General features: G+C 42.1%; 1 protein-coding gene across 1 annotated transcript in view; it reads right to left on the bottom strand.

The window, feature by feature from the left end:
* Window positions 1-20504: 20504 nt before the first annotated feature.
* SNCAIP (synuclein alpha interacting protein) overlaps window positions 20505-27722 on the bottom strand; it is a 161919-nt gene continuing 154701 nt past the window's right edge. The window contains exon 12 of the mRNA XM_061624847.1: window positions 20505-21102. Coding sequence (XP_061480831.1) covers window positions 21097-21102 — 6 coding nt within the window. The 3' untranslated portion in view covers window positions 20505-21096. The remainder of the gene's footprint in view (window positions 21103-27722) is intronic.

Below are 27722 nucleotides of genomic sequence, written 5' to 3'. Positions count from 1 at the left end.
ACCACCAATTATGCTGCCCGACAAGATCAGCCACACAGGGCCTTCTCTCAATCCCACCGACAAAAGCAGCTAGATTGGCGGAAACTACAGAGAGGGCATTTTCAGTGGCGGCCCCCACCCTTTGGAACTCCCTCCCACAAGATCTACGGCACACCTCTTCCCTAAATGTATTTCGTAAAGCCTTAAAAACCTGGCTCTTTCAACAGGCCTTTGGGATTTCCGGGGAGGGTTAATTGTTACGACTGAAATGCCTCTTATCCTGTATTAGTGTTGTTGTTGCTGCTATATTGTTTTTATTTTGTATTGCTGTATTGTTTTTATATTGTATTACTGTATTTTACCACATTGTGTTTTAACTGTTTACATGTACGTCGCCTAGAGTGGCCATTGGCCAGATAGGCGACACAGAAATTAAATTTTATTATTTATTATTATTATTATTATCCAGGCCATAATTTTCTACTTGTTTCTGTTGATCACTAGAGGAGGATTCCAACATACTATCTTGTAGTATATATTCCTTCAATATGGCCGTATCTTCATGTAGAGAATTAAACGTCTCATAAGGAGATTTGTTGATGTTCCAGTTATTTAGTTCTTGTGATGTAGCTTTTAGACCATCACTTTGAGTTATTATTGTATTGATTACCTTTTGATATTCAGCCATAGTTATTTCATCAGCCAGAAACTTAGAAGATGACTCTCTCCTGGGACTATGGTCCAGTCCCCTCAAGGGAAGTGACCAATCTGATGGAAGGATAGAAACTTGCTGACATTCCAGGTCAGATTGGTAAAGTGTCCTTGTTGGGAAAAAGTCTGTAATTTTTTTCTGCCCCTTTAATTCGTTGAGAGGGCTCTGGGCCTGAATTGGTAGCAAAGTCGCATTCTGTTGGTTTTTATCACGTCTCTTCCTTTTCTTTTTCATTTCTTTCTTCCCTAAACTAAGCAGGGGAGATGGATGACTCAGTGCTTTTCTTTCTTTTCTTGTTGTAACCATCAGTTGAGGTTTAGTTATAATTCGTTAGAGACTTGGCTGCTTGATTGTTAAATAGTAAAAGATGTTAAGTGACTACGACTTAACTTATCTGGTTGTTTGTATAGTAAATATCAACACAGTAAAACTACCAGACCTTGAAGATATTGACTAATTATTCCTTGCGGATTCATGATTGTCCCCCTATGCTCAAAGGATACAAACAATTAAGCATGAGAAAAAGAACAAGAAAATGAAACTTGATAAAACAGTCTGTATGTTGTCATGTTTCATCTATAGTGAGGATTTAAAAAAAAGAATGAAAAAGTAACTTTTAAATTTAAGCGTATTTTGTATGCACTTTCCCCTATATCATCCACTTTCATGTATTTTCTATGCATTTCTCCCTAAAACACACATTTTTGTATGCATTTTTCCTGAAAAATACAGATTTTTGTACACAGTGCAAAATTTGGAGAAGGGTGCAATATCCTTCTGATCTACAAATCAATCCAGGACTTACCCTTAGTACTGGAGTTAGCCTTCCTAAACTGGACAGAGTTCTCTATCCCAGCAAACTAAAAGGTGAGACTGGGAATCAGTCAGGAGCCATGAGAGCCTGCTAAACACTTTTGTAAGCTTTTCTTTTTACTTACATTTTTGCTTTTATTCCTATTGTACTGCTTTTACTGCTGTTTTATTGTAGTTGTCCCCCTCGCTGGATTGTCACCTTGTAGTGGTGAGTGGGCTTGCATATTCCAATGAAACCTGTGAGTGATGCCGTTGGGAGTCATGTACTGCCAGTGGGGTCACCCAAGGCGGTAAGGTCAAGGGTGTGGAACCAGACAAAGAACTATCCAAAAAAGTCCTCAACAGCAGAACAGGCAGAGGATAACAATGTATATGTTACAACGGCTGTGAAGGCAGATGAAGGCTGCAGCAGATAAAAGACTTCCAATTGTCATGGTATCCATGCCATTGGATCAAAGCCTTTTTCTGTCAAGATTGTGTGTTCGTGCGCCGATCTCCCCACATAAAACAAATTCACGCACAGGCGTCTTCCAACCAAACCAAACCAAACCAAAAGTCTCATGGCAATTGGTGAATCGTGATGGGGGCAGGACTGTAAAATCCAGAAGCCCCTAATCATGAACTGGCATATGGGCGGTGGATACAGACTCAGTCGTCCTGGCTCAAGGACCGAGGCAGTTGAGTAGATTGGCAGCTATATCCACGATGGAGCAGTCCTATTCAGGATCCACTCTGCTCACCGTGTATGGGGAGGGGGCTAGAAAAGGTGCCCTAAACATAGTCTGCCTCATCTCTCTTCCTGACTGGATTACCGCGTCCAGTGGGGTCACCACTTAGCGGTCGCAAAAGACAATTGCATTTTGGAACATGGAATATACAGACATTGCTGGACAATGCAGATAGTGAACATCCTGAACGCAGGACTGCCATCATTGTGAAGGAGTTGAGACGTTTTAATATTGACATAGCAACACTCCAAGAAACACGAAGAGCAGGAGAAGGACAACTGAAGGAAGAAAAAGGAGGATATACCTTCTTCTGGAAAGGACTGCCTAACAAGAACGACGAATACATGGAGTAGGCTTTGCTATTAAAAATAATCTTGTGAAGGTCTTGTCAGAAATTCCTATTAGCATTAATGAACGACTCTCAACTCTCCAGTTAAAACTTGCCAAAAACCAGCAGGTAACTGTTCTATTTTTAGTGCCTTGTTTGCCGCCCTGGGCTCCTGCTGTAAGGAAGGGTGGGATATAAACTAACTAACTAACTAACTAACTAACTACAACAACAACAACAACAACAATAATAATAAGTGCTTATGCACTAACATTAGATGCTGATGCTGACATTAGATGCTGATCTGGGTGAGGGAGGAGATCCTGGAAGACTTTAGGGATGCCATAATTATCACTCTTTTCAAGAACAGTGATAGAACAGATTGTGGGAACTACCGAGGCATCTCTCTTCTAACTACCACAGGTAAAATCCTTGCAAGGATCCTCACAAATCGTCTCCTACCTATCTCAGAAGACATCCTCCCTGAATCGCAAAATGGTTTCCGCCCTTCCAGGGGGACAGTGGACATGATCTTCACTGCACAACAGCTTCAAGAAAAATGCCGAGAGCAGAATCGACCTTTATATATGGTGTTTATTGATCTTGAACCGCTCTCTGGACCATCCTTCTGAAAACTGGATGCCCTGAAAAATTTGTGAATATTTTGCGACTCCTTCATGACAACATGACAGCAACAATTTTGGACAACAATGGCTTTCAGAGCGATCCATTCAGAGTCGGATCAGGAGTAAAACAGGGATGCGTCATTGATCCTACCTTATTTGCTATCTTCATTGCTATGATTCTACACCTTATTGAGGGGAAACTTCCTAGTGGCGTGGAAATCATATATCGAACAGATGGAAAGCTTTTTAATCTCAGTACACTGAAAGCAAAAAGTAAGGTAATGTCAACCTCTGTCGTAGAACTTCAATATGCCGATGGTAATGTAGTCTCTGTACATTCAGAGAAAGATCTTCAAACTATCCTAAATGTCTTCGCAGAAACATATGGAAAGCTTGGGCTCTCACTTAATATTAAAAAAACCAAAGTACTTCATCAACAGGTGTGAACTAGTCCCTGTGTAGCACCATAGATCCAGCTTAATGTTGGGCTCTCAGGTTATGTGTGTGTTCCTCACAGAGAGGAAAGCAACAGAAAAACCTGCTCTTATGGGGTTAATCTGGCTAGGGAGAATACCAAGGCCATCTGTGGCAGCTGTGCCAATACAAGGGCACTCTTATCTACTTAAGGCTTGAGAGAAACTGAAAGTGGTGTGGGGGTGTAGTGTGATGTGGAAGAAGCTGATTGTAATTCTGAATGTCTCAGTAAAAGGACTCTTAATGAAACCATTGCCTGTGACTGGATCTTTTCCTATACCAAACCTGCTTTTGGTGTTGTATTGGACCACACGCACTATAGCAGCGCAACAAGGGTTATGGGCCCAGGATTCTGGTCCGCTATACAGCGCTAGAGCTGGTTCTGGTCCGAAACCTCGGAGTTGAGACGCGAGCTTGGTCGGAGGCCGTGTGAGAAAGAGGTGAGCGGAAAGCAGAGCGCTGAGAATGGCAATGAATATGTCTGCTGGAATGTCTATGGAACGGCTCACTGAAACAAATTATGCCAGCTGGAAGCTACGGATGAGGGCTTTTCTGATCAAAGAGGATCTGTTTGAAGTCATTGACACCACCCCACCGGCGGCCCCTCAAGCGGCATGGACACGTAAGGATGAAAAGGCGAAGGCTTTTATCACATTAGCACTGTCCGACTCTCAATTGCTGTATGTGAGAGATGAACCCACAGCAAAACGCATGTGGACTGTTTTGAATAATGTACATGTGCAACAAACCGCGGGGAGCAAACTTTGTTTGGCAAGGAAGTTATATCGGATGCGTCTAACTGAAGAGTGCAGCATGACTGAGCACTTAACGGAATTTCAACGTCTGTTTGCAGAGTTGGAGGACAGAGGGGATGAGCATAGCAATCTACAAAAGGTGTATATCATTTTGTCTTCCCTTGATGAGAAATGGAACAATCTCGTGACGTCAATGGAGGCGATGCCCGATGGAGGATTGAGTCTGGATTTTGTGGAAGAAAAACTCAATCAAGAATGGCAAAGAAGACAGGAGATTAACAGGACTGAGCCGAAAGAAGCAGTCAAAACTAAGCAGTTTACCTTCAAAGAGCAGCATGGACTAAAATCCTGTTATTTTTGTGGAGCAAGGGGACATATACAGCAGAACTGTGCAGCCAAGCAAAGAGACAGAAGCTGGAAGCACTCTAGCGTGAATTTTGTTAGTGCCCAGAAGCATAAAACAGTTAACTCTCAATGGGTAATTGATAGTGGTGCATCTCATTGCCTCATAAAAGATGCAAGCCTATTTCACTCATCGAAACCAGTGCAAGAAACTGTTTTATTGGCTGACGGATCCAAACATGATGTCCTGGCGCATGGAAGTTTGAAACTGAGTAAGCTCCAGACTATTTTGACAGATGTATTGTTAGTCCCGCAATTGGCAAGTAATATTTTGTCTGTAAAGAAACTAACAGATATAGGTTATTCTGTAACGTTTGAGCAAGGGAGATGTGTTGTTAAACGAGGCAATGAGATATGCATGCAGGGGTGTCTGCAAGAGTCACTTTTCACATTTCAAAGCACTCACGCTGAGCCGGAATGTGCTGTATTAAGTGCCAATAGACAGTTGCACAAAAACTGTGTACATCAGTGGCACAGAAGATTGGGTCATGCTCATTATGACACAATTAAGAAAACCCCTACTCATAGTGAGGACATGAAATTACAGGGGTGTGAGCAAGTATATGAATGTGATGCGTGTTACAGGGCTAAAGCCACAGTGGCACCCATAAATCAAAAGACAGAATGCACAACCACTGCACCATATCAGATGATACATGTCGACTTATCTGGACCATTGCAGTGTTCAAAGGGGGGTGCTAAGTATTTCATGGTTGTGGTAGATGATTTCACAAGGTATTGTCATGTGTACTTGCTGAAGAGAAAAGGTGAGGCAGATACGAAATTACGCTTGTTCATAAAGAGAGTGGAAACACAACATGGGGTCACGATAAAACGCATACGCTCAGATCAGGGGGGCGAATTCACTAGCCAAGCTTTGCAGGACTTCATGGAAAGAAAGGGGATAGCCCAAAACTTCACTGCCCCGTTTTCTCCGTTTTCAAATGGGGTTGCGGAGAGAAAAAATAGGTCTCTTCAGGAGTCCATGAGAGCCATGTTGGGGAATTCAAACCTAGGCAACATATTTTGGGGAAAGTGTATCCTATATGCTGTTTATATCCAGAATAGGTTGTTACACAGGAGTCTTGGAATGTCTCCCTATGAAAAACTGATGGGGAAGAAACCACGGATAAGGCACATTGAGCATTTTGGGGCTAAATGTTGGGTTCACGTGCCCAAGAGTAAAAGGCATGGTAAGTTAGCACCGAGAGCCCAGGAGGGACATGTGCTGGGCTTTCAGAATGCTTATTACAGGGTCTGGGTTCCTGAGCTGCAACAAGTAGTTCTTAGTCGAAGCATCAAAGTTTCAGATCAGGAATGGAAGCAAAGTCAGACCATAAACCTAAATGGGTCACACGATACACATGCAGTAAAAGAGGAGGACATACAGCCAGGTCCTAGCGCAAAGGAAGAAGTACTGCAAATGCCATTAAAGGAAGCGTTAAATGAGCTCATTTAGGGGAAACATAACATTAAGAAAAGAAAAGCTGATGATGTATCATTACATGAGAGGGAGTTACCAGGAACTAGTGCAGGCAACGATGGCACAAGGTAAACGAAGTCCCAAGTTCCCTTAAGATGCTCAGAGAGAGAGAACAAAGGGAAGCCGCCTGAAAGATTCACAATTGGTCTTATCACAGACCAGGGGGCATACACTAAACAAAACATGGATGCAGAAACGTTGTATTTAACATGTGTGAAACCTAAATGCGATGATGAAACGTGGGAAAGGAATGTTGATTGATCTATTTATGAAATGTAAACAGATGTAGTGAATAAAGAAAGCCTGGAATCCGGAAAATGTTAACGTGTAAAGCAAAGCTGAAATGTATAAGGTGCTGTCAACTGTAACCAAATGTTAAAGCAAGTGCATGTAATAGATAAGAGGGCATTGGAATTTCTGTGAGAAACAGGTGGGGGCTGTTGGGCTCTCAGGTTATGTGTGTGTTCCTCACAGAGAGGAAAGCAACTGAAAAACCTGCTCTTATGGGGTTAATCTGGCTAGGGAGAATACCAAGGCCGTCTGTGGCAGCTGTGCCAATACAAGGGCACTCTTATCTACTTAAGGCTTGAGAGAAACCGGAAGTGGTGTGGGGGTGTAGTGTGATGTGGAAGAAGCTGATTGTAATTCTGAATGTCTCAGTAAAAGGACTCTTAACGAAACCATTGCCTGTGACTGGATCTTTTCCTATACCGAACCTGCTTTTGGTGTTGTATTGGACCACACGCACTATAGCAGTGCAACACTTAATGGTGTGACGCTGGAGAACGTTGATCACTTCCCCTATCTTGGCAGCCATCTCTCTGTAAAAGCTGACATCGATGCTGAAATTCAACATCGTCTGAGCTCTGTGAGTGCCGCATTCTCCCGAATGAAGCATAGAGTGTTTGAGGATCGGGATATTCGCAGGGAGACCAAAATGCTTATTTACAAAGCCATTGTACTACCGACCTTACTGTATGCCTGTGAAACATGGACCATTTATAAACGCCACTCCCAACTTCTTGAAAGATTCCACCAACGCTGCCTCCAGAAAATTCTGCAAATTACTTGGGAAGACAGACGGACTAATGTTAGCGTTTTGGAAGAAGCAAAGACTACCAGTGTTGAAACAATGATCCTTCAACATCAACTTCACTGGACCGGCCATGTTGTTCGAATGCCTGATCACCATCTTCCAGAGCAGCTACTTTACTCCCAACTTAAGGATGGAAAATGGAACATCGGTGGACAGCAAAAGAGGTTTAAAGATGTTCTTAAAGCGAATTTAAAAAAATCTAACATAAACATCGACAACTGGGAAGTCTTGGCCCATGAACATCCCAAATGGAGGTTGGCTATTATCAAAGGTGCTGTGGACTTTGAAGAAGCATGAATACAGGGCGAAAGGGACAAACGAGCTAAGCGGAAGGCATGTCAAACAAATCCTCATGGTGACCATCTTCCATCTGGAAAACTATGTCCTCACTGTGGGAGGCTGTGTGGATCCAGAATTGGCCTCCACAGTCAATTACGGACCCACCGTTAAAGACCTTATCTTGGAAGACAATCTTACTCGTCCACAAGTGATCACCAATGAATTGTAGTTGTCATGTTTTTTGCTTTTAATTTTATGGTTTTAAATGTTTGTTGCTTTGAAATCATTTACGATGAATGGCAGAATAGAATTTGTTCTTTTTTGTTTCTTTGTTTAAAAAAGAGCAATAAAGTAGTGGATGAAGATGAGCCAATGTAATTCCTTTTAAGAGTTCTTTGTGCAGGTGGATGGGGTTGATTTCTGCCTTGGATCGCTGCCTCCATAGAAGATCTCACTAATACCAAATGGTGAGTCATTACAGGAGACATCTCTGCTATGGTCCATGTTTGTTTGTGTGTGTGATAAAATATTTTCCATGTTGGTTTGAGGCAATGAGATACTCATTTTAACTGAAGTCACCTCTGGTTTCTTGTGTCTTGCAGAGGGAGAAACTCAGCCCGATGCCAGGTTGTTTGAAAGCTGCCCCATCCCCAATTTTTTGGGCAGTCACCTTGAGAAGGGGAGGTGGTGGATGAAGGCCCCACCTCACCTTGCAAAATGGTCTGCTTGCTGAGGCTAGTTGCAGAGAGGGAGCTGTGTTGTGGTTAGATATGAAAGATTTATCTATGGTATGAAGACCTTTTTATCTACCCAAGCTTTTAAATTGAGTTTTAAAGTAACCTTGGGCTGTTGTGGCCTAGTCTAGTTTAATCTGGGCTGGGCGTAGATTGCTTAGTCTGTCTCTGTTGTAAGGAAAGTTTCTTTTTCTTTTTGCTGACTATTATTGCTTCTTCTTCATTTGAATATTTTAAAAATTGTTTTGTTTGCAAGCTGCCCAAGAAAGATAATCTGAGGAGCACTGTTAGTTGTCTCCTGTGTCTCAAAAGTTTGACTGACATTACCTAGAAGGTGGGCATTTTGTGTGGCTGATCCCATGCTGTGGAATACTCTCCCAGCAGAGATTCAGCAGGCAATCTTGTTGTTAACTTTCAGATGTCTTTTGATGACATTCTTATGTGGGCAGGACTATTCATTTATTTAATGTTCATTGTCAGATGAGTCAGTTATTCTTGTGATTGTTTTGTTTTGTTTTACAGTATTTTATGTTGTGCACTGCCTTGATGTTTTATGTCAGTGGGTGGTATCTACATACATTTCTAAAACAAATAAATATATAAATATGTATTGATGGGTGACTATATAAATTTAATAAATAAATAAATAAATTATGGCATAAGATACATTGTGGCATAAGCTTTCATGGACTATGTATTTGATGAGATGGACTATGCTGATCTTTGCTATGGCATTCTTCCTGGGAGGCAAACAATGCAACTTCTGTGTGGTCTTTGACCCCTGGCCAGACTGAGCTGCTTCTATTAAACACAGAAAGTTTGTCATTGCTTCTAACTGACATACCAACTGATGTTAAAACACATTTTGTGATCATGATGGACTTAGCACATTTCATTTAGGAAGCTCCCACATTTGCTTCACTTTCACCAGCATAGGCAGCTGTTCTAATATATGATGTAACCATATGATGTAACCATTATCTGTAATATGAAAAAAAACCCAGCTGCCTCTCTTTTCCAGTAAGGGCTACCGTATGTGTCCAAATCTGGGTCTTGCCATCTTGTACATCAGCAAGGCCAGCCTCTCTATTGACAGAAGCCCATACAAGGAGAAAAGAAGGTGGGGGAGACTATAGGAGACTTGTACTTCTCAGGCAATGCCTGAATGGGCCTCTATTCAAGGCAGCCCTGCCACCCAGACTCTAGGCTTCAATCTGATGTAGCCCTGCCTGCCCTTGCTCAAACAATGTTGCCCTATGTTGCATGCAAGTGAGGTAGAAAACCTGCTCTGGTGTTCAGCAAATGGGATCAGCAGCCTCTGCTACCCAAACATCAGCTTTAGGAGGATGGTATCTGAACTCTTAATGGGAGACAGAGAAATAGTTTGACTATTGACACAATATATGAAGCAGATAGAAAAGAAGAGACATGCAGAGGGCAGTGAAAGAACCGTGAGCAGAAGTCGTCCTATTTACGGTCATTTGCTTCCCCTCTCCCAGAAAACTCACATACCTTCTGTATGAAGTGCAGCTGGTTGATTGCTGAATGGGACACAGCTACAGGCCACCTGAAGAGTCTCCATTAGACGTTGGCGCCTGCCCATAAAAGCAAGCCCTGCTCTTGGTGTCAGGCAGTGACAATGTCACAAAGGGAAGACATCAAAGGAGTTGTCCCTTTGAATCATCCCTTGGAGGATCAATGGGTGTGTGGAGGTGCTCCGTCCCTTGGTTTTCAATTACCGTGACAAGATTTGAATCCTGGAGTGAGAGACGAGGGTGAGTCAGCAGGTGCAGGGGATCCTCTTTGTTGTGAGAGATTTGGAGGGTGTTGTGAGCTTGTTTGGGCCCCCTGAGTGAGAACTAGGGTGGGTGGGTAGAATGCTGGGTGAGAGGCAAGAGGCTGAGAGGTGCTGAGTATGGAGATGTTTGGAAGGAGAAGGGGTATGTGCTACCATCAAAACCCAATAAAGGCATTGATTTCAGTATATAGTACTTTTTGAGATGTTGTTGGCACTTTAATCAGCAGTTTGCACCTTGTATTATTTGTACTTTCTTTCAGTTTGCATTTTGTAATGTGTTGTATGGATTATGATTTGGGGTCACAATGAAGTCATCTTTACTGCTTTGATTTTAATCGTGATTTTATGTGCTGTAACCCACCATGGGACCTTTTTGGGAAGGGTGGGTAAGAAATTCAATCAATCAATCAATCAATCAATCAATCAATCAATGATATAAAAGGAAATAGGGATGAATTTTGCCCTCTTTTTTAAAGCTAAGGATGGATATGTCTTGGGTCTAAATTCAAGGAACATGGGGTAGAGGAAATAGAAAGATTACTGCTTCCCGTGGATACCTTTTATCCATCTTTGTGTACTATATCTGTGCTACCTGAACCTCTTGGCTGGTGCCCAAGACCCCCATCCTAGAAGGTCTCACATCTTTCATCTCTCCTGGGAAGACTGTACCCAGAAGTTTACAATATGAATAGAAAACAAGGGGTGACATTTACTGAACTTTGCTCTGTCATGTCCAAGTTCCACTTAAAGTAATGGAAGCAACTTATTTATTTATTTATTTATTTATTTGATTTACATCCCACACTTTCTCCCATAGGAGGCCAGGGTGGCAGGACTTGTTTGTCATTCCTGAGTCCATTGACGTAAGTGAAGTAACAGGTCCTGCAAAATCACATCTGACTGTTAACTGAACAATTTGTGATGGTTTCTGGCAAGTTTGCACTGTGTATGCTGACGGATGCCATGATCTGACCTAACCAAAGACCAGTTTGATTACTATTGCTCTAAAGAATAATAAAATATCTGGCTATAGAAAAGGAGAAGTTGCCAAGAGAAAATCAAGATGGCCTTTCCACCAGTTATCAGTGAATAGCTTCAAGGCCTGTTTTAACTGAGTAGTTTATAAAGTCTTTGTATGACAGTGAGAATCAGTCCTAATATCAATGTATTTTCCTATTGTGCTAATGATGGAGATGCCTTTGGTCTCATATTCTGTGGGAACCACTTACATTATGATGCCTGGCCATCTTATCATACATGCACCATATCCGGTTTAGTGATTTCCTCTGCTTTAGAACTTTTCAGGCTGTGGTAAATTGGATTTACTGTGTTCTGCATGTTATTTTCTCTTAGGAATGGAACACAAACATTCTTTGCTATGAATTGGAACCAAACTGACAACAGATGTTCTTTAAAGACACAGCATAAAGAATCTGTGATTCCACTCCACCTGCCCTTGACAAAACATACCGCTTTCTTCTGATACAAATATTTTGAACAGGGCAGGATGCATTTCCCCCTGCCACAATCTTCTAGATAGAGCTGAAATCTGCTTTTTCTGCATCCTCCCCCTTCATTTAAGCCTCTTTTTTGTATCAGTGTTTACTGGTTGGGTGGAGGGAGTAATGAACATGATACATTATCTCCTAAATGTACAAATCTGCCATTATGAATAACAGGAGGTCCTCCACACCTCACATCAGGTGTCTAGGATATTGCTCCTCTCCTGTGTTTTAGCATGTATCCAGACTATTCCCTCCCCTCCCAGAATAAGAATAACCTGCACACTTTGGCCAGACTCCAGTGGATAGCAAGAGTGGGGGAAACTACCCTAGAGATGTCTGCTAGGCTGCCTAACATTTCTTAAACCTGGATGGCTATGGTTCAGTGATAGAGCACATACTTTTCAGGCAAAAGGTTAATTTCAGTCTCTGGTATCTGCAGGTAGGGCTGGGAGAAATCCTGTCTCAAATCCTGGAGAGCCACTGCCAGCCAGTGTAGGCAATATTGAGCTAAATGAACCAATGGTCTGAATTGGTATAAGGCAGCTTCTTGTGGTTCTGAGAAGAATATTAACAGAAACACAACAGAAACTGGACTAATAATTTGGGCAGAGAATAACAATCCAGGTCTGGCATTGTGGATGTGATACTATAGTTTTATGCTTTGTTTGAACTTGAGGTCAAGTCTATAAATATGAATATACTTGATACCAAAATTATGAAATTGTGAGATATTGCAACTATAGAAAAACTAAATTGTAATTCATATAAAAGCTGAAGGAGGATAGAGGTTAATGAGGGCATTTCAGCTTTCCTAAATTATTGGAAGAATAACTGTAGCACCATACCTACAACACGTCTTTAGTATTTTGTAACACTGGTTGTTTTTTGCTATTCTAGAAATAAAAATAAATTTAAGAAAAAAGATTCCCCAGGATCAAACTGTCCTTCACATCTCTTCTCCATCATATCTTCAAGCAAAGCTTTGGGATGACAGAATTTCAGACCTGTCATCTTTGCAGCACGTTGTTACAGTAGAGTTGAAGGGTGAACAATTGCCTGCAGGAAGAAGGGGACTACCATCACCCAGGGAAGAGGGAGAGCCATCTGCTGCAGCTATCTGTCTGCCTGCTTGCTTGCTGCTGCTGCTGCTTGGCTACCACCACCACCCTCTCCCTGTTGGACTTCTGTGCTGCAGGTTGCCACACCTTGCAGGACCAGGCCCCCAGGTACTCACCCAGCTGTTGCTGATTTCATCCACCAGTCCTTCCCTGGAGGAGATACAAGCTGGCTGGCTGAGGTGGCTCCTGCTTTATAGATTTCCTGGCTTTTTGTGGGACTGGCAGGTCTTGAGTTATGTGCCTGGGAGAGAGGACTCAGAACCAAGTTGGGAGACTTGAGGGGGCCCCAATTAGTGAAGTGAAGGGTAGAGGGAGATATGGCGTTGTGAGGAGGACTTGCCAGATAAGGGGAATGCAGCCCAGGCAATTAACGGCTGTGCCTTGTTCTGGTCCTCCCCACATTCGCAGGTTTGTTGGTTGCCCTATCAGCCAGCTCTCAGACCTCCGGATGCTGCTCCTAAATGCCAGATTGGTACATAATAAGATCTCCCTCATTCATGATTTAATTGTGGATGAGGCAGCCGATCTGGCATGTATAACCGAGACCTAGGTGGGTGAGCAGGGAGGAGTGAGTCTCTCCAAGCTATGTCCGCCAGGGTACCTGGTTCAACATCAGGGTAGACCTGAGGGTCAGGGAGGGGCGGTTGATGTGGTCTATAGGAGCTCCATCTCCCTCTGCAAGCACCCTGTCCATGTGATTACTGGTCTGGAGTGTTTGCACCTTGTGTTGGGTCAGCAGGACAGACTGGGGATTCTGTTGGTGTACCGCCCACCCTGCTGCCCAACAGACTCCTTAGCTGAGCTGATGGAGGTGGTCTCGGGTGTACTGTTGAGATCCCCCAGACTGTTGGTTCTGGGGGATGTCAACATCCATGCCGAGGCCACCTTATCTGGGGCGGCTCAGGATTTCATGGTTTCCAAGACAACCGTGGGACTGTCCCAACATGCCATTGGCCCAACACATGTAGCAGGGCATACTCTAGACTTGGTTTTTGCAACTGGACATGGAGATGGTGATCTGAAGGTGGGGGGCCTTACATCAGTCCCTCTGTCATGGAGAGATCACTGCTTGCTGAAGTTTAGACTTACAGCGGCTTTTCCTCTCAGCAAGGGTGGGGGACCTATTAAGTTGGTCCACCCCCAGAGACTAATGGATCCGGATGGTTTCCAAAGGGCTCTGGGGAGTTTTCCGGCTGATAGGGCTGGCACTCCTGTCGAAACCCTGGTTGAACTGTGGAATACAGAAATGACCCGGGCATTTGACATGATTGCTCCTGAGTGCCCTCTTCTGTGTAGAGCTCGTACAGCTCCATGGTATACCCCAGAGCTGAGAGTGATGAAACAATATAGGAGACGGCTTGAGTGCAGATGGAGATGAACTCCTGGTGGATGCAGTTACACAGTGGTAAGTGCCTATGGTAAGCTGTATTTAGAGGCAGTGAGGGCAGCAAAAAACAATATTTTGCTGCCATTATCAAATCATCAATCTGCCGCCCAGCGGAGCTCTTCAGAATTGTCCGTGGGCTATTACCCACTGGCCCAAAGGACATGGTAGAACCATCTGAGGCCTGCTGTAATGAATTTGCTAGGCACTTCCAAGATAAAATATTTAGCATCCACCAGGACTTAGACTCCAGTGTTATAGCAGGTGAATCAAGTGAGGTATCCAGAGCACAGTCTTGTCCCGAATTTCTTGGATGAGTTTCAATTGGTACAGCCTGAGGACGTTGACAAGGTGCTTGGCCAGGTTCGTGCAACCACTTCTGTGCTGGATCCTTGCCCTTCTTGGCTAATAAAAGCTAGCAGGGATGGAACAGCCATCTGGGCCAGGGAAGTGATTAATGCCTCTCTGCCAGAGGGGGTGGTCCTTGGCTGCCTGAAAGAGGCGGTAGTGAGACCACTCCTGAAGAGACCCTCCCTGGACCCAGAAAATCTTAATAAATAGGCCAGTAGCAAATGTTCCATTCCTGGGCAAGGACCTTGAACAAGTAGTGGCAGGCCAGCTTCAGACCCACTTGGATGAGACCGATTATCTGGATCCATTTCAGTTGGGTTTCAGGCATGGTTTTGGCATGGAAACAGCCTTGGTCGACCTGTATGATGATCTCTGTCAGGAGAGAGAAAGGGGGAGTGTGACTCTGTTGATTCTCCTTGATCTCTCAGCAGCTTTCACCATGGTATCCTTCTGGGAAGACTGGCTGAGTTGGGAGTGGGAGGGACTGCATGGCGGTGGTTCCACTCCTACTTGGTGGGTCGGCTCCAGAAGGTGGTGCTTGGGGAACATTGCTCAGCACGCTGGATTCTCCAGTATGGGGTTCCACAGGGGTCAGTTCTGTCCCCCATGCTGTTCAACATCTACATGAAACCATTGGGTGTAGTCATCCAGAGCTTTGGAGTGCGTTGCCATCAGGATGCTGATGACATGCAGCTCTATTTCTCCTTTTCATCTTCTTCAGGTTAGGCTGGCAATGTGCTGAACCAGTGCCTGGCTGCGACAATGGACTGGATGAGGGCTAATAAACTGAAGCTCAATCCAGACAAGCGTGAGATGCTGCTAGTAGGTGGTTCTTCTGACTGGATGGTGGATGTTCAACCTGTCCTGGATGGGGTTGCACTCCCCCTGAAGGAGCAGGTTCGTAGCTTGAGGGTTCTCCTAGAACCATCTCTGTCACTTGAGGCTCAGGTAGCCTCGGTGGCATAGAGTGCCTTCTACCAGCTTCGGTTGGTGGCCCAGCTATGCCCCTATCTGGACAGGGATAACCTGGCTTCAGTTGTCTATGCTCTGGTAACCTCGAAGTTAGATTACTGCAATGCGCTCTACGTGGGGCTGCCTTTGAAGACAGTTCGGAAGCCGCAGCTTGTGCAAAATGCAGCAGCCAGATTGGTAACAGGGCGGGTTCGAACATATGAAACTGATTCTGGCCCGCTTGCATTGGCTGCCTGTATATTTCCGAGTTCGATTCAAGGTGCTGGTTTTAACCTATAAAACCTTACATGTCTTAGGACCACAATACTTGATGGACTGTCTCTCCTGACATGAACTCACCTGTACACTATGCTCAATATCTAAGGCCCTCCTCCGGGTGCCTACTGCGAGGGAAGCTGGGAGTCTGGCAACAAGGGAGAGGGCCTTCTCAGTGGTGGCCCCCAAATTATGGAATGATCTCCCTGATGAGGTGCCCCTGGCACCAACAGTATTATCTTTTCAGCGCCAGGTCAAGACTTTCCTCTTCTCCCAGGCATTTTAGCATGTGTTTTTAAATTGTTTTTAATCTTTTTTCAAATTGTGTTTTTAATTTTTTTGGGTTTTTTTAAAATTTGTATATTTGTTTTTATTGTTTTTAATTGCTGTAAACCGCCCAGAGAGCTTCGGTTATGGAGCGGTATATAAATGTTATAAATAAATTAATTAAATAAATAAATAAATAAATAAATAAAATAAACATTCATGAGCAGTTCAGAATGGGCTGTTCACTTGTCTTTCATAAACCCTATTGTGGTTACATTCATTCAAATTTTTCTTCACCTATTTCACACTTTCTAAAGCACAAACCTTCAATTTGTTTCATGGGCTTGGAAATGGTTGGTTTCCTATTCCGATGATACCTGTCAGCACTCAAGATAACCGGGGAACAAGTCTATTTGACTTTTTATTTCTTAAGCATGTATGGCAGATGGCAGGCCCAGAATGGGCTCTTTTCTTTCTTCCTGTTGTATTGTTTATTATAATGATTAAGCTGCAGATCAAATCACCTGGATTCATTTCCTAAGGGATGAAATAGCTTCCTTGATTCTGCTGGTTATCTCCACTGGTATCCTCTTGGATTTGGTGGTTCGTTTTCTGATCTGTAGCATACATTCCCGGTAAAGGTGTCCCTGCACTTGTAGTGCGAGTCGTTTCCGACTCTTAGGGTGATGTCTTGCGACATTTACTAGGCAGACCGTATATATGGGGTGGGATTGCCAGTTCTGTCCCCGGCCTTTCTTTACACACACCCCCCAAGCATATACCGGGTACTCATTTTACCGACCACAGATGGATGGAAGGCTGAGTGGACCTCAACCCCTTTTACCGTAGATTCGACTTCCTCCTTCGGTTGGAATCGAACTCTGGCCACGAGCAGAGCTTTCAGCTGTGTTACTGCTGCTTAGCACTCTGCACCACGGAGGATCTTTTACATTTCCGCTAAGCTTCTCCTGTTGTGGTCTTCAATATCCAATTCTTCTAGACAAATTTGACCTTGTCATAACAGTTTCGCTTTTCCCCAGTTGTCTCTTTTATTGAGAAGTTTCCACTGTGGTTAGTTTCTTGGCAGTTGTCCACTTACACATGGATGTTGAATTGATAGCAATATGGTCACTGTTTACAATCAGTTCAACAAAACCTGGGTCCTGGGTGCCACTTAGGTTAAGCCTAGGGTCACTTTCCCTTTGGTTGGTGCCAGGACCACCCATTCTAATAACATTTGAATTATTAGTCACCTAATACAAAAAGACAACTTACAAACAAAATAAAAATACAGAATTAAAACACAGCAATTATCAATATATTAACAAAACAAAACAAGCTCAGGAATCACAGCAGCAAAAGTAGAATGGCAGCAGTGTATGGGCCACAATAACCCATTACAATCCACCAAATGCTTGGGAAAAGTGAAAGGTCTTAACACGATGCTGAAAAGATGTTAAAGACAATACCAGTTAGGCCTCACTGGACAGACCATTTTATAGGTGGGGGCCCACAACCAAAAGACATTCACCTGGGTCACCACCCTCCAGACTTTTCTCAGAGGGGGCACACATAGGAGGGCCTCAGGCGATGAATGTATGGTCTAGGTAGGTTTATGTTAGGAAAGGTATTTGGGTTCTGAGCCATAGGTTTGTAGGTTAAAACCAGCACTTTGAAGTGGGGTCAGAAATGTATAGTCAGCCAGCGCAGCTGGGCCACTTCTATTGTTACATGGCCAGATTGCTTCGTTCCTGTAGTCTGCACCAGCCGAAATCTCTGGACTGGCTTTAAAGGCAGTCCCATGTAATGCACATTGCAGTAGTCTAACCTAGAGGTTACCAGTAGGGCTGTACACTGGATTCGGTCAAGGCTCGAGCCAAATCGGGCCTCGGTCGAGTCAAGACAGCCCCGGATCATTGCTGGTTGGGTTGGGCAGTCCATAGTGATCTGGGGCTGTCCGGGGAGGGCATCAGGCAGGCAGGAGAGGCAGGCATGTGCGGAAAGGAGAAACCATGAAAAGTAGACACCTCTTCACGGGAGAAGACATTTCTTACCTGACCTCTCCTTTTTTCTGCCCCCTGAAGCAGCAATACATAGGTTCGAACCTTCCCACTTATGAGCTGATTAGTGTGAGGATTCATCCTGCATAGTTGCCAGTTGCTGCTGTTTTGCAAGCAGCTTCCCTTCACGGAGAGAAGCTGCTCACAAAGAAGCAGCATTTCGCAGGATGGAATCCTGCTGCTTACTAGCTGGCAAATAGGAAGATTCCATCCTGTAGGATCCTGATTGTACCTGCCTGCTCTTAGTCGGGAGGGGTGCAATGTCTACTCCTTCCCCCATCCCTCTCCCAACCATATTTTTAAACCTTATTTTAAGTTAAAATAGTATTTAAAACATCCTTAGCTCTGTCCCTTGAATTGCTTCGGAGACAGATCCGGGGCATGGAGGGCTCCCGTTTGGGACAGGGTGGATTATCCCACCCCACAGTCCACATATCGGGGCCATGGGGCAGATCAGGGGGACAGTGCACAGCCCTATTACCCAACCATATATAGCTGAAGCCAGATTATCACTGCCCAGACAAGGGTGAAATTGGGCCACATCTTCTACGGCACAGTCATTTAGGGTATCTAGACATCTTACAGCTTTCTTGTGCCTGGAACATACATTTATCCAGTCTTTATGAATGTAATCAAAGTTCTCCGTTACTACATTTTCACCTTTGGATGCCTCCCAGATTTTATTTTCCACCTCAAGATCATCCTGAGCATCTTGATCAGGGAAGGCAATAGTACATCCCCAGTACTAAATTACTTGGCCACCTACAGCAATTTTGTGGATTCATATTCTGTCCTATTGTGGTCTATACTGGGGATATCAATTCTGGTGTGAGAAGGAAACAGAGATGGTGATGTGCCTCCTGAAGTCCCTGTAGGAACCCCTACAAGCAAATAAACTAGGCCAGGCTGGAGGTCACGCCTCAGCATGCGTGCGCTTGATGAGGAATCAGAGAAAGGGAAAGCTGAGAAGCAAAAAAGTGGAGAGAGGTTGTTGGGGTGCATTCCATCCTGTCCTGCTTGCAGAGTGAGCAGTTTTGGGGAAAACAGGTAAGAATACAGATAAGCAGCATCCAAAGAAAGGTGAGAGGAGAAAAGGGATTTGGAAGGGAAAAGCTCTCACACATTGAGCCAATAATAAGGGATTAAGAAGAGATATTGGAGCTAGGGTCTGGGACAAAACGTCCTAGTGGGGAGGCTGTAACAAGAGACTGCTAGAACAAAAGTCAGTGTAGTCAGCAGGATAAAAGCCCAGGGATGGAGTCCAGTGATGAAAAGGGTGTCTGGGTTCTTGTAGCAATGACCCCGCCCAGTATATTCAGATGTATATTGGGGCTCTGAGAAGCCTCAGAGTGGTGGAGGATAAACAGAGGGTTGCAGCCAATTACGTTTTACTCAGAGTAGACCCATTGAAATTAATGGATATGTTACTAATGCCCATTAATTTTAATGGGTCTGCTCTGAGTATGACAAATCCTGAATAGAACCCAGAATGAATATATGATCTGGCTTCCACAGTGGGCAGCTGCCACTAAGCTTTCATTCTCCCTCTTGATATGTAGAGCTCTACATGAAGTTGCCTCCTACCAAGTCACATCATTGCTCCATCTAGCTCAGTGTGGTTGAAACTGACCGACTGTGAGAGGATCAGACTCAGATCTTTCCTAGTCCTATGTGGAGAAATCAGGAACTGAACCAGCATCTACTGGATGCTAAACACATACACTGTAATTCAGCGATGGCATATCCCCTTCTTCCATGGGAAAGTCTTATAAAGGCTGTTAGATCAGCCACACATAACTGTGCACTTTAAAGCTTAGTGGCCTGTTTCTGTTAAGCTACCTGAACCTGTTTATGTTTCATGATGCAAGGGCAGTGCTCAATACTGCAAGCATCTTTATAGTCCTTCTCTGGTTACAGTGCTTTCACAGGGTTCTCAGCTGGGTGCCATGGGAATCCTGGAGCTACCACAGACCTGGAGCTACCACAATCCTGGAGCTACCACAGACAGAAGGTGTATTTCAGTGCTAGGCTATCATAGGCCCAAATATTTTAATGAAGTTGTACTCTGTTCTCTCAGATGACTTCAGACTTCACACCTGAGAAACTAGCTTGCGTTACTTTTTAAATAATCAAACCTGAAAATAAGTATTGCTAGAGCAAGTGCTATTTATATTACTTTATGTACTGTTTATATTTTATTAAGATCAAAAGCTCCAGTATCATTATAGAGAAATAGCTCAATGTGGGATAGATTGCCTAAGTATCATCTGCCTTATGTGAATAACGAATTGAGTTTTGATATACAAGTTTTACAATTGCATTTGCTAAGAAATGGAATAGGTCACAATGGATCACAGAAATAAATGAGGCAGAAGAGACATCTGGTTATGTTCACATTGTGTTTTGGTTAACACTGGTTAATTTTTTTATTAAAAAAAATTAGAAATAGTGACAAAACATAGTTGAACAAGGGGGTGGGGGGAAGCCCCTGTCTTGGGCTCAATGAGAATCTGGGAAGTCAGAGTCCTTATTAATTTTTGACAGACACAGTAAGGTTTAAAGAAAAGGAAATACAAGACATGTTACATTAAATCCATGCAACAGGTAATGGCCACAAAATGATGGCTGTCAGATGATCATTCCAGAGGCTCTTTGCATTGCTATGTTTCCAAATCATGGCTTTTGCTCACCCATGCCTTAAAACAGTACACTTTACAAACAAGTGACATAGACACATATATTATTCATTTTTGTATATGGTCCAGCTGCTACAATTTTAAGGCATCCTAATTGTCTGTTATTTTGCTGGTGAAAGTTATGTCTCATAGTTAAGTATTCAAGTGGGAAGATTTCAGAACATGTTAGGAGGAAGACTGAGAGACCCCATGAGGATGCGAGTCAAAGGAAGAATTCTTGCAGCTCTGGTTCTTCAGAACAAACTTTGCTGTGAGATTGCTGGAGTTTACTATTGATGTTGTTATGCCTGGTAAGGATTGAACAAACAAAAATCATTCATGATTGTATGAAAGATGCACAGTACTCTGATTTATTTCACAGCCCAAAGATTGCCATATTTAAAAAGCAGTGCCAGTGGAATTCCTTCTGATGTGATTTGGGCTTAAAACTGGCACAACACTATGAAGATTATTGAAAGGAAATCCCAATCCCATGGAATGGCAACACCAATATTGTAGCTAAATTCTATGCCTAGCAAAAAGAATAAAGAACACTGGCAAAAAGTCCATTCATGTTGCAATCCTATTCACTGCTTTCATGGGAGTAAAACTCATTGAACTCAATGGGAATTACTTCTGAATAGACATATACAGGTATGCTCTGTTATTCACACACAAGAAATCATGTGTACAAAAGTGTACTTTTTGACAAGCTAGCCCTTTTTGTCTCACATTAGAAGCGATTTTAAAAACACCATATTTTCAAAAACAGTTTGCAATGCAATATGCTGTCCTAGAATATAACCCTGCTGGGGATGGGGGGTTGGGGACTGTTACAAGAAGAATTTACTTCCATCAAAGCAGCTAGGAATCAAATTCTAAACCGGAGTAGTTAAAACAAACCTGAAAGTGAAACTAGACGCTTTCCCCCATATCATAAATTACAAAATTATCAACTAAGGCTGCAACCCTATACCCACTCACCTGAAAGTAAGGTCTCACTGAACTCAATGGCCCTTACTTCTAAGTAGATCTATATAGGACTGTATATGTACTGTAAATGGAACTAGCAGACCTTCCATTGCTGAAGTAAAAGGATTTTTTGTTACACATGTGTATATATTAAAAACAAAATGCTGATAATATGCATTCATTTATTTTTGTCTCCTTACACAGATGCTAACTGTAAAAACATGGATTTGGTTCCCATATTATAATATACAGGACATAAATATTGGATTATTCAAATGCAGCCTTTCATTTGTGAAAGAACAATGGTAATTTTTCAAAACCTGTTTAAAAACACTAAGGTGAAGATTGTGAATGCAGCTTTAATACTACGTTTCAAGGTAGAACCACCTTGGAATGGACTTATTTCTTTTTGCAAAGTGAAGAAAATATAATATCTTAAGCTTGTCTGAACTTCTTTATTTGGGAATTTCTAAAGTTGATTGCAATATTAGTGGCTCTTTCATTTTTTTTTAAATGAAAACCTTAGAATAATTGTAAAATTTGGCAGGAAACTGCCAAATCCATAGTAGATAACTTCCAACATGTGCTTATTTGTATATTGCTTTTGGAGAAAGGAACATAGTGATATACTGAAAATGCAGCAATATCACACAATCACCAGCAGCCCTGCCCCTCCCCAATAACCTGTCCATATACTCCTATTAAATGCATATATATTGGTATGATAAAAAACTAAATGCAGTCTGTGTATTTCTTGTTTTTAATAGTAGCTGTGCTCTATGCTCTGTGTCTTACATAGAAAGCAGGACTAAGTTAGGGCTATGTGCGCTTTCATATGGCATTTGTTTCATTCTTCAAAGTCAGTGTAAACAGGAAATAATTTTCCATAACAACAGTCAACCTAAGTAAGAGCTCAGATGCGTTTCACTGCTTCCAGCTATCAAAGGCTTGCCTAGCTGTACTTTTAAAGCCCATCTACCATTGTTGATTCCAACTCCCGACCATCTTGGTGTACATCTGTTTGTTCAGGATATAAGACAGCCTTCTCCAATCGGATACCCTCCAGATATCTGGGCCAAAACATCTGGAGGGCATTAGGATAATGGGTGCTGTAGTCTAAAACATTTATTTATTTATTAATTACACTTTTATACCGCCCCACAGCCGAAGTTCTCTGGACGGTTTACAACATAAAAGCAATAAACCACTACATTTGGTACAACTGATAGTAAAAGAAAATGAATATATCACATTTTAAATAAACATAACTGAACAATAAATTGCTAGCAATATATATATCTTAAAAAACAAAATATAACAATTATAAAAATATCTAGACAAAAATAGAAAAAAACCCCATACATCACATTATAATACATAAACTGAACAATAAATCTCAAACAATATGCAATTCATCAAAAGCAGAACAAAAAAAAGAGAACAACAATTGTAAAATATATCTAATAACAGTTATAAAATATGCCTCATACAAAGTTCTCTTTGGAACTTCTGGAGAGCACAGATTGGCAAAGGCTGGCCTATATCCTGAACACCCAGAAATACATCAAGATTGTTAGGAGTTGGAAGCTACACGTGGTTATAGGTGCAGTGAAATACCACTGTCTTTCTGTATGTGTTGTGTACACATTTTTCCCTCCCAAGTAACAATAATAGAAGGTACATATGTTAAAAAATTGGTTGAAACAACTTTCCCTTCCACATAGTTTTACATTTTTTCTTTGTAAAGATGAATAAAAACTATGCACCTAACCATTAAAAATTCACATTATATGTAACAAAACCTTCTGATTATATATCAGGGTTTTAATCCTACTCTAAAAATGCCTCCAGGTCACTGGAAGCCTGATTCCAAGGACCACATTCACTAGTAACAGTCAGCAGTTGTTCTCTAGTCTAGCAAATATATGCTTAGGATGATGTCCATATCACCTGCTTCACTAGTATATCACTGATAGTTTACTTCAGTGTTTGTTTTGTAAAAAATGAGGTGCCGGTACTTATACCTTGACAAAAGTACCGTGGGTGCCAGCACAAAATGGCTGGCATGGGCATCAAAAAAAGAGATGCCAGTACTCTATCAGTGAGTACCATCACAAAAAAAGTACTGGTTATACTGTCTTCTTATGGGCATTATGTTAGAGTCCCCGAAAACGTTTTGAATAAAAGGAGGTCAGGGCCAAAACAGAAGATAGGTTAAATACATGACTGCATTTATTGTGTTTGCTTTTTCCTTTAAAAACTGCAGTAGTGGTAGCTTTCTCCCAGGCTGAATAGCAGCTTTGAGGGAGATTTTTGTCAGGACCATGGTGCTGAGGGAGTGGTAGGACTAAACCCCTTTTCTCCATGTATACCTGTCGCAATCCCGGTGCTGCACCTTGTGGCTGTTACCCTTAAAGGAAAAATCAGGTTAAACCAGTCCCTCATTTATTGTACTGCCTGTTTTGGTTCTCAATAGTAGTAACCAACACTTATTTGTCCCATGACTCCAAGTAATTATGCACAGTTTTATGTGCACAGATAAAGCCATTATTGCCCCATATGGTTTATATTCTGGTAGTTGGATTGTAAGATATAAGGCCCAATAAAAATCCTGTGTTAGTAGAACACTTTGAAGATTGACACCAAACAGCCTAGTGCCTCGAGTTGCTACAGTGAGGTCCATCAGTGTTAATTAGACAAAAAATCAATTTTTATACTGTGAAGCTGTCCTGTTAGCACAAGGACTTCTGCTTGCACAATGAAACTTTCCCTCCCTCTCCTCTCTCTGTGCACCCCCGAAATCTGCTCCAGAGGGTTGCGGGAACACCCAGAAAAGATGTGGGGGTGGGTGGGAAGAGGGAGGAAAATGTTTGTAGCAGAAGTAGAAGTCCTTGTACCAATGGGACAACTTCATTGGATACAATCCTGTGTTTATTATTTTACTTGTATACATTTATTGCACACAAATTAATACCTTTATTAGAGACACAACAGAGGATCTAAGAAATCTATAATGTGATCAAAAGGTCCAAGTCCAATAAAAAAAAGCATCTTGCCCTACCTAAAGCTAATGGAATCTGCGTCTCTGGGATATGCTCATTTACTCTGCTTTGAATGGAGCCCAGGGCAAATAGAACCAAAATGCAGTACTTTGCCCAGTTCTGCAGTAAAGCTGAAGGGTTAGAATCAGAGCTTGGAAAAGTTCCTTTTTTGAACTACAACTCCAATCAGCCCCAGCCAGCATGGGCTGATGGGAGTCGTCGTTCAAAAAAGTAACTTTTCCAAGCTCTGGTTAGAATAGGTCACAGCCTCTTAGTGGTGGGTTTGTTCAATTTGAAAAAGTCATCCACAGGAAGCTGACTTTTATCAACAAAATACTGCATAGTTATCTTCATTGCTCATCCTGCATTTAAGAAAAATTGTGATATTTCAATTGCTGACTTATGGTGGCCTAAACTGAATCAAGTGAGAAAAGGGTATCACTGCTAAAATGCGTACTGTTTGGCAAAGGTTTTGCTTGCTGTAATTCTAAACCATATCGGTGAATTCACTCACATACTGTGCCACTCTTATGGAATAACATTTGCAAGCACATATAATAACTATGTTGAAACTTTTCTGCATTGAAGCAAATAGAAGTCTTTCCACTTAATTCAGATGAAAATAAAATCTCCTCTATGACTCTTTCCTAAAGTTTAGCCTCTTATTAGGACACAGAGCTGAGGGGTGAGACATGAATAAAATGTTGAATACGTTGAATGCTTCTTACCAAACAACAAACACCTACTTTTTCCTTTGTGAAAACCCAGGATATTTTCAGATATTCTACCCCAGCTGGCTTGATCTCAGTAGCTCCCATTAAATTCTAAAATGGCAAAGTGAACAGACTGCAATCCGAGACAAAGCTGGGAGGCTGCAAAAAACACTTCTTTCCAGATATTGGGATCACTGGTGGTAGGCTCAGCCTCTACTCTGGTGGTATTAAGTAATCCCTTTACTTCTGCCATAAACGTTTATTATTCCTATATATGTTAAATGACTGCCTTTGTATTCTATGGAAAATCAAAAACTGGAATACCAAAGCTTGACTTTGATGCTGGTCTCCAGCTTCACTGAGGTGATGTCTGTGTGCAAAGTTCACAGAGGAACACTGTGTCCTGCTGCAGATCCTAGGAGAGAGAGTGTGTACACACACACACACACACAAAGCCCTATGAGGAGAGACTGAAAGAACTGGGCATGTTTAGCCTGGAGAAGAGAAGAGTGAGGGGAGATATGATAGCACTGTTCAAGTAAGGTTGTCACACATAAGAGGGCTGGGATCTCTTCTCGATCGTCCCAGAGTGTAGGACATGGAATAATGGGCTCAAGTTGCAGGAAGCCAGATTTCAACTGAACATCAGGAAAACCTTCCTAACTGTTAGGGCCATATGACAATGGAACCAATGACCTAGAGAGGTAGTGGGCTCTCCGACACTGGAGGCATTCAAGAGGCAGCTGGACAGCCATTTGTCAGGAATGCTTTGATTTGGATTCCTGCATTGAGCAGTGGGTTGGACCTGATAACCTTATAGGCCCCTTCCAACTCTACTATTCTATTTTCTATGATTCTATATAAAGTAGGGAAATGTAACAGCAGCAGACCTGCCCGACCTGAAATAGTGAGGATTTTATTTGTATATAATAAAAGCAGGATTTCCATGGAGTTCTGTTGTATGAAGATGTATAATTCAAGAAGAATTCTGTTGTCCACTTACTTCTAGAAATCTATACTTTTGGAGTTCCCTAAAATACTGTGGTTGTGAGAACATTTATAGACATCTGAGCTCCATGTGTTTTCCATGACAAAAATGGATGACAAAAATCTCTGCGTGCTTGTCATCTGAATACAACCCTAATAATAAAATAGCTTACATGGGGACAGAAAAAACTGCTATAGATGTAAGTTACTTAACTGATTCTTGCATGTAAGATAAATATGTTCTCACTTTAATGCACTACATGCTTCACAATAACTTAATCCATGGGAAGCAAATATTTTGCTGGCAATATTTAGCTAACATAATTTGCTTGGCACTGTGAGTGATAAAAACGGACCTGTAGTTTTAAAAGAAAAAAAAAGTACTGAGTAAATGAAACATTGTATGGTGCTCAAAGAATTCTAGTTAATTTTAACAGGGCACTTGGAATGTTAATTGTTTTCCAGCATCCAGCTGTAGCTGATGAAGAAACAAATAATGAACAGGACTTTTGGATGTGACAGAGATTTTAAAAAAGACACTGAGGCCAAGAAGAAACACTGGCTGATTCAAACTGCCATGGCCTTTTACATACAATGGGTTGTTGCACCAAGAGTTAACACCTGCATTTACCACAAAGTTCCAGCAAGCAAATCTCTTGACTGTAGCTGAATGGGGTTCATTGGAGATGACATAGGGCAACTATCAGGACAAAAGTAATGTACCCAGGGAAAATTGCTACAAACCCATGATGTATGCAGAATCTATACCTAACAAATAATTAATACTAGAATTAGGTCTGAAATCTGTTAGATGGATCTGAAAATAATTTTAACCACAAGGGCCCAATATATATTGATAAAGGCATTTCCACTGAAACCTGCTGTTTAAAAGGACTTAATTATACTCTTGTCCTATCATCGCCTTTTGCTTTGCCACAGATTTGGTACTAAAATGTCCTAAAAAATATATGTGTTGCCAAGGGAAAAGAATCAGGATAATCGTAGGATTGGTGGGTGTGTACAACCTATTGTACCAAATTCTCTTTAATCACCCTCAACCCATGTGGTTGATTTTCCTGATGTGACTTGCATTATAAGCCATCCCCATTTCAGCAAATGATAAAAGGGCTCCAGAAGAAGGTTAGTGACCTCAAGGAGTTTAGTGTTTTGCTGAGAATAAACTTAAAGAAGTTTAACACATGAATGCAATCTCAA

The sequence above is a fragment of the Rhineura floridana genome, chromosome 1, assembly GCF_030035675.1.
Source record: "Rhineura floridana isolate rRhiFlo1 chromosome 1, rRhiFlo1.hap2, whole genome shotgun sequence".
NCBI lineage: Eukaryota > Metazoa > Chordata > Lepidosauria > Squamata > Rhineuridae > Rhineura > Rhineura floridana.
The sequence above is the reverse complement of the archived record's forward strand: the minus strand, read 5'-3'. Positions and strand labels throughout refer to the sequence as shown.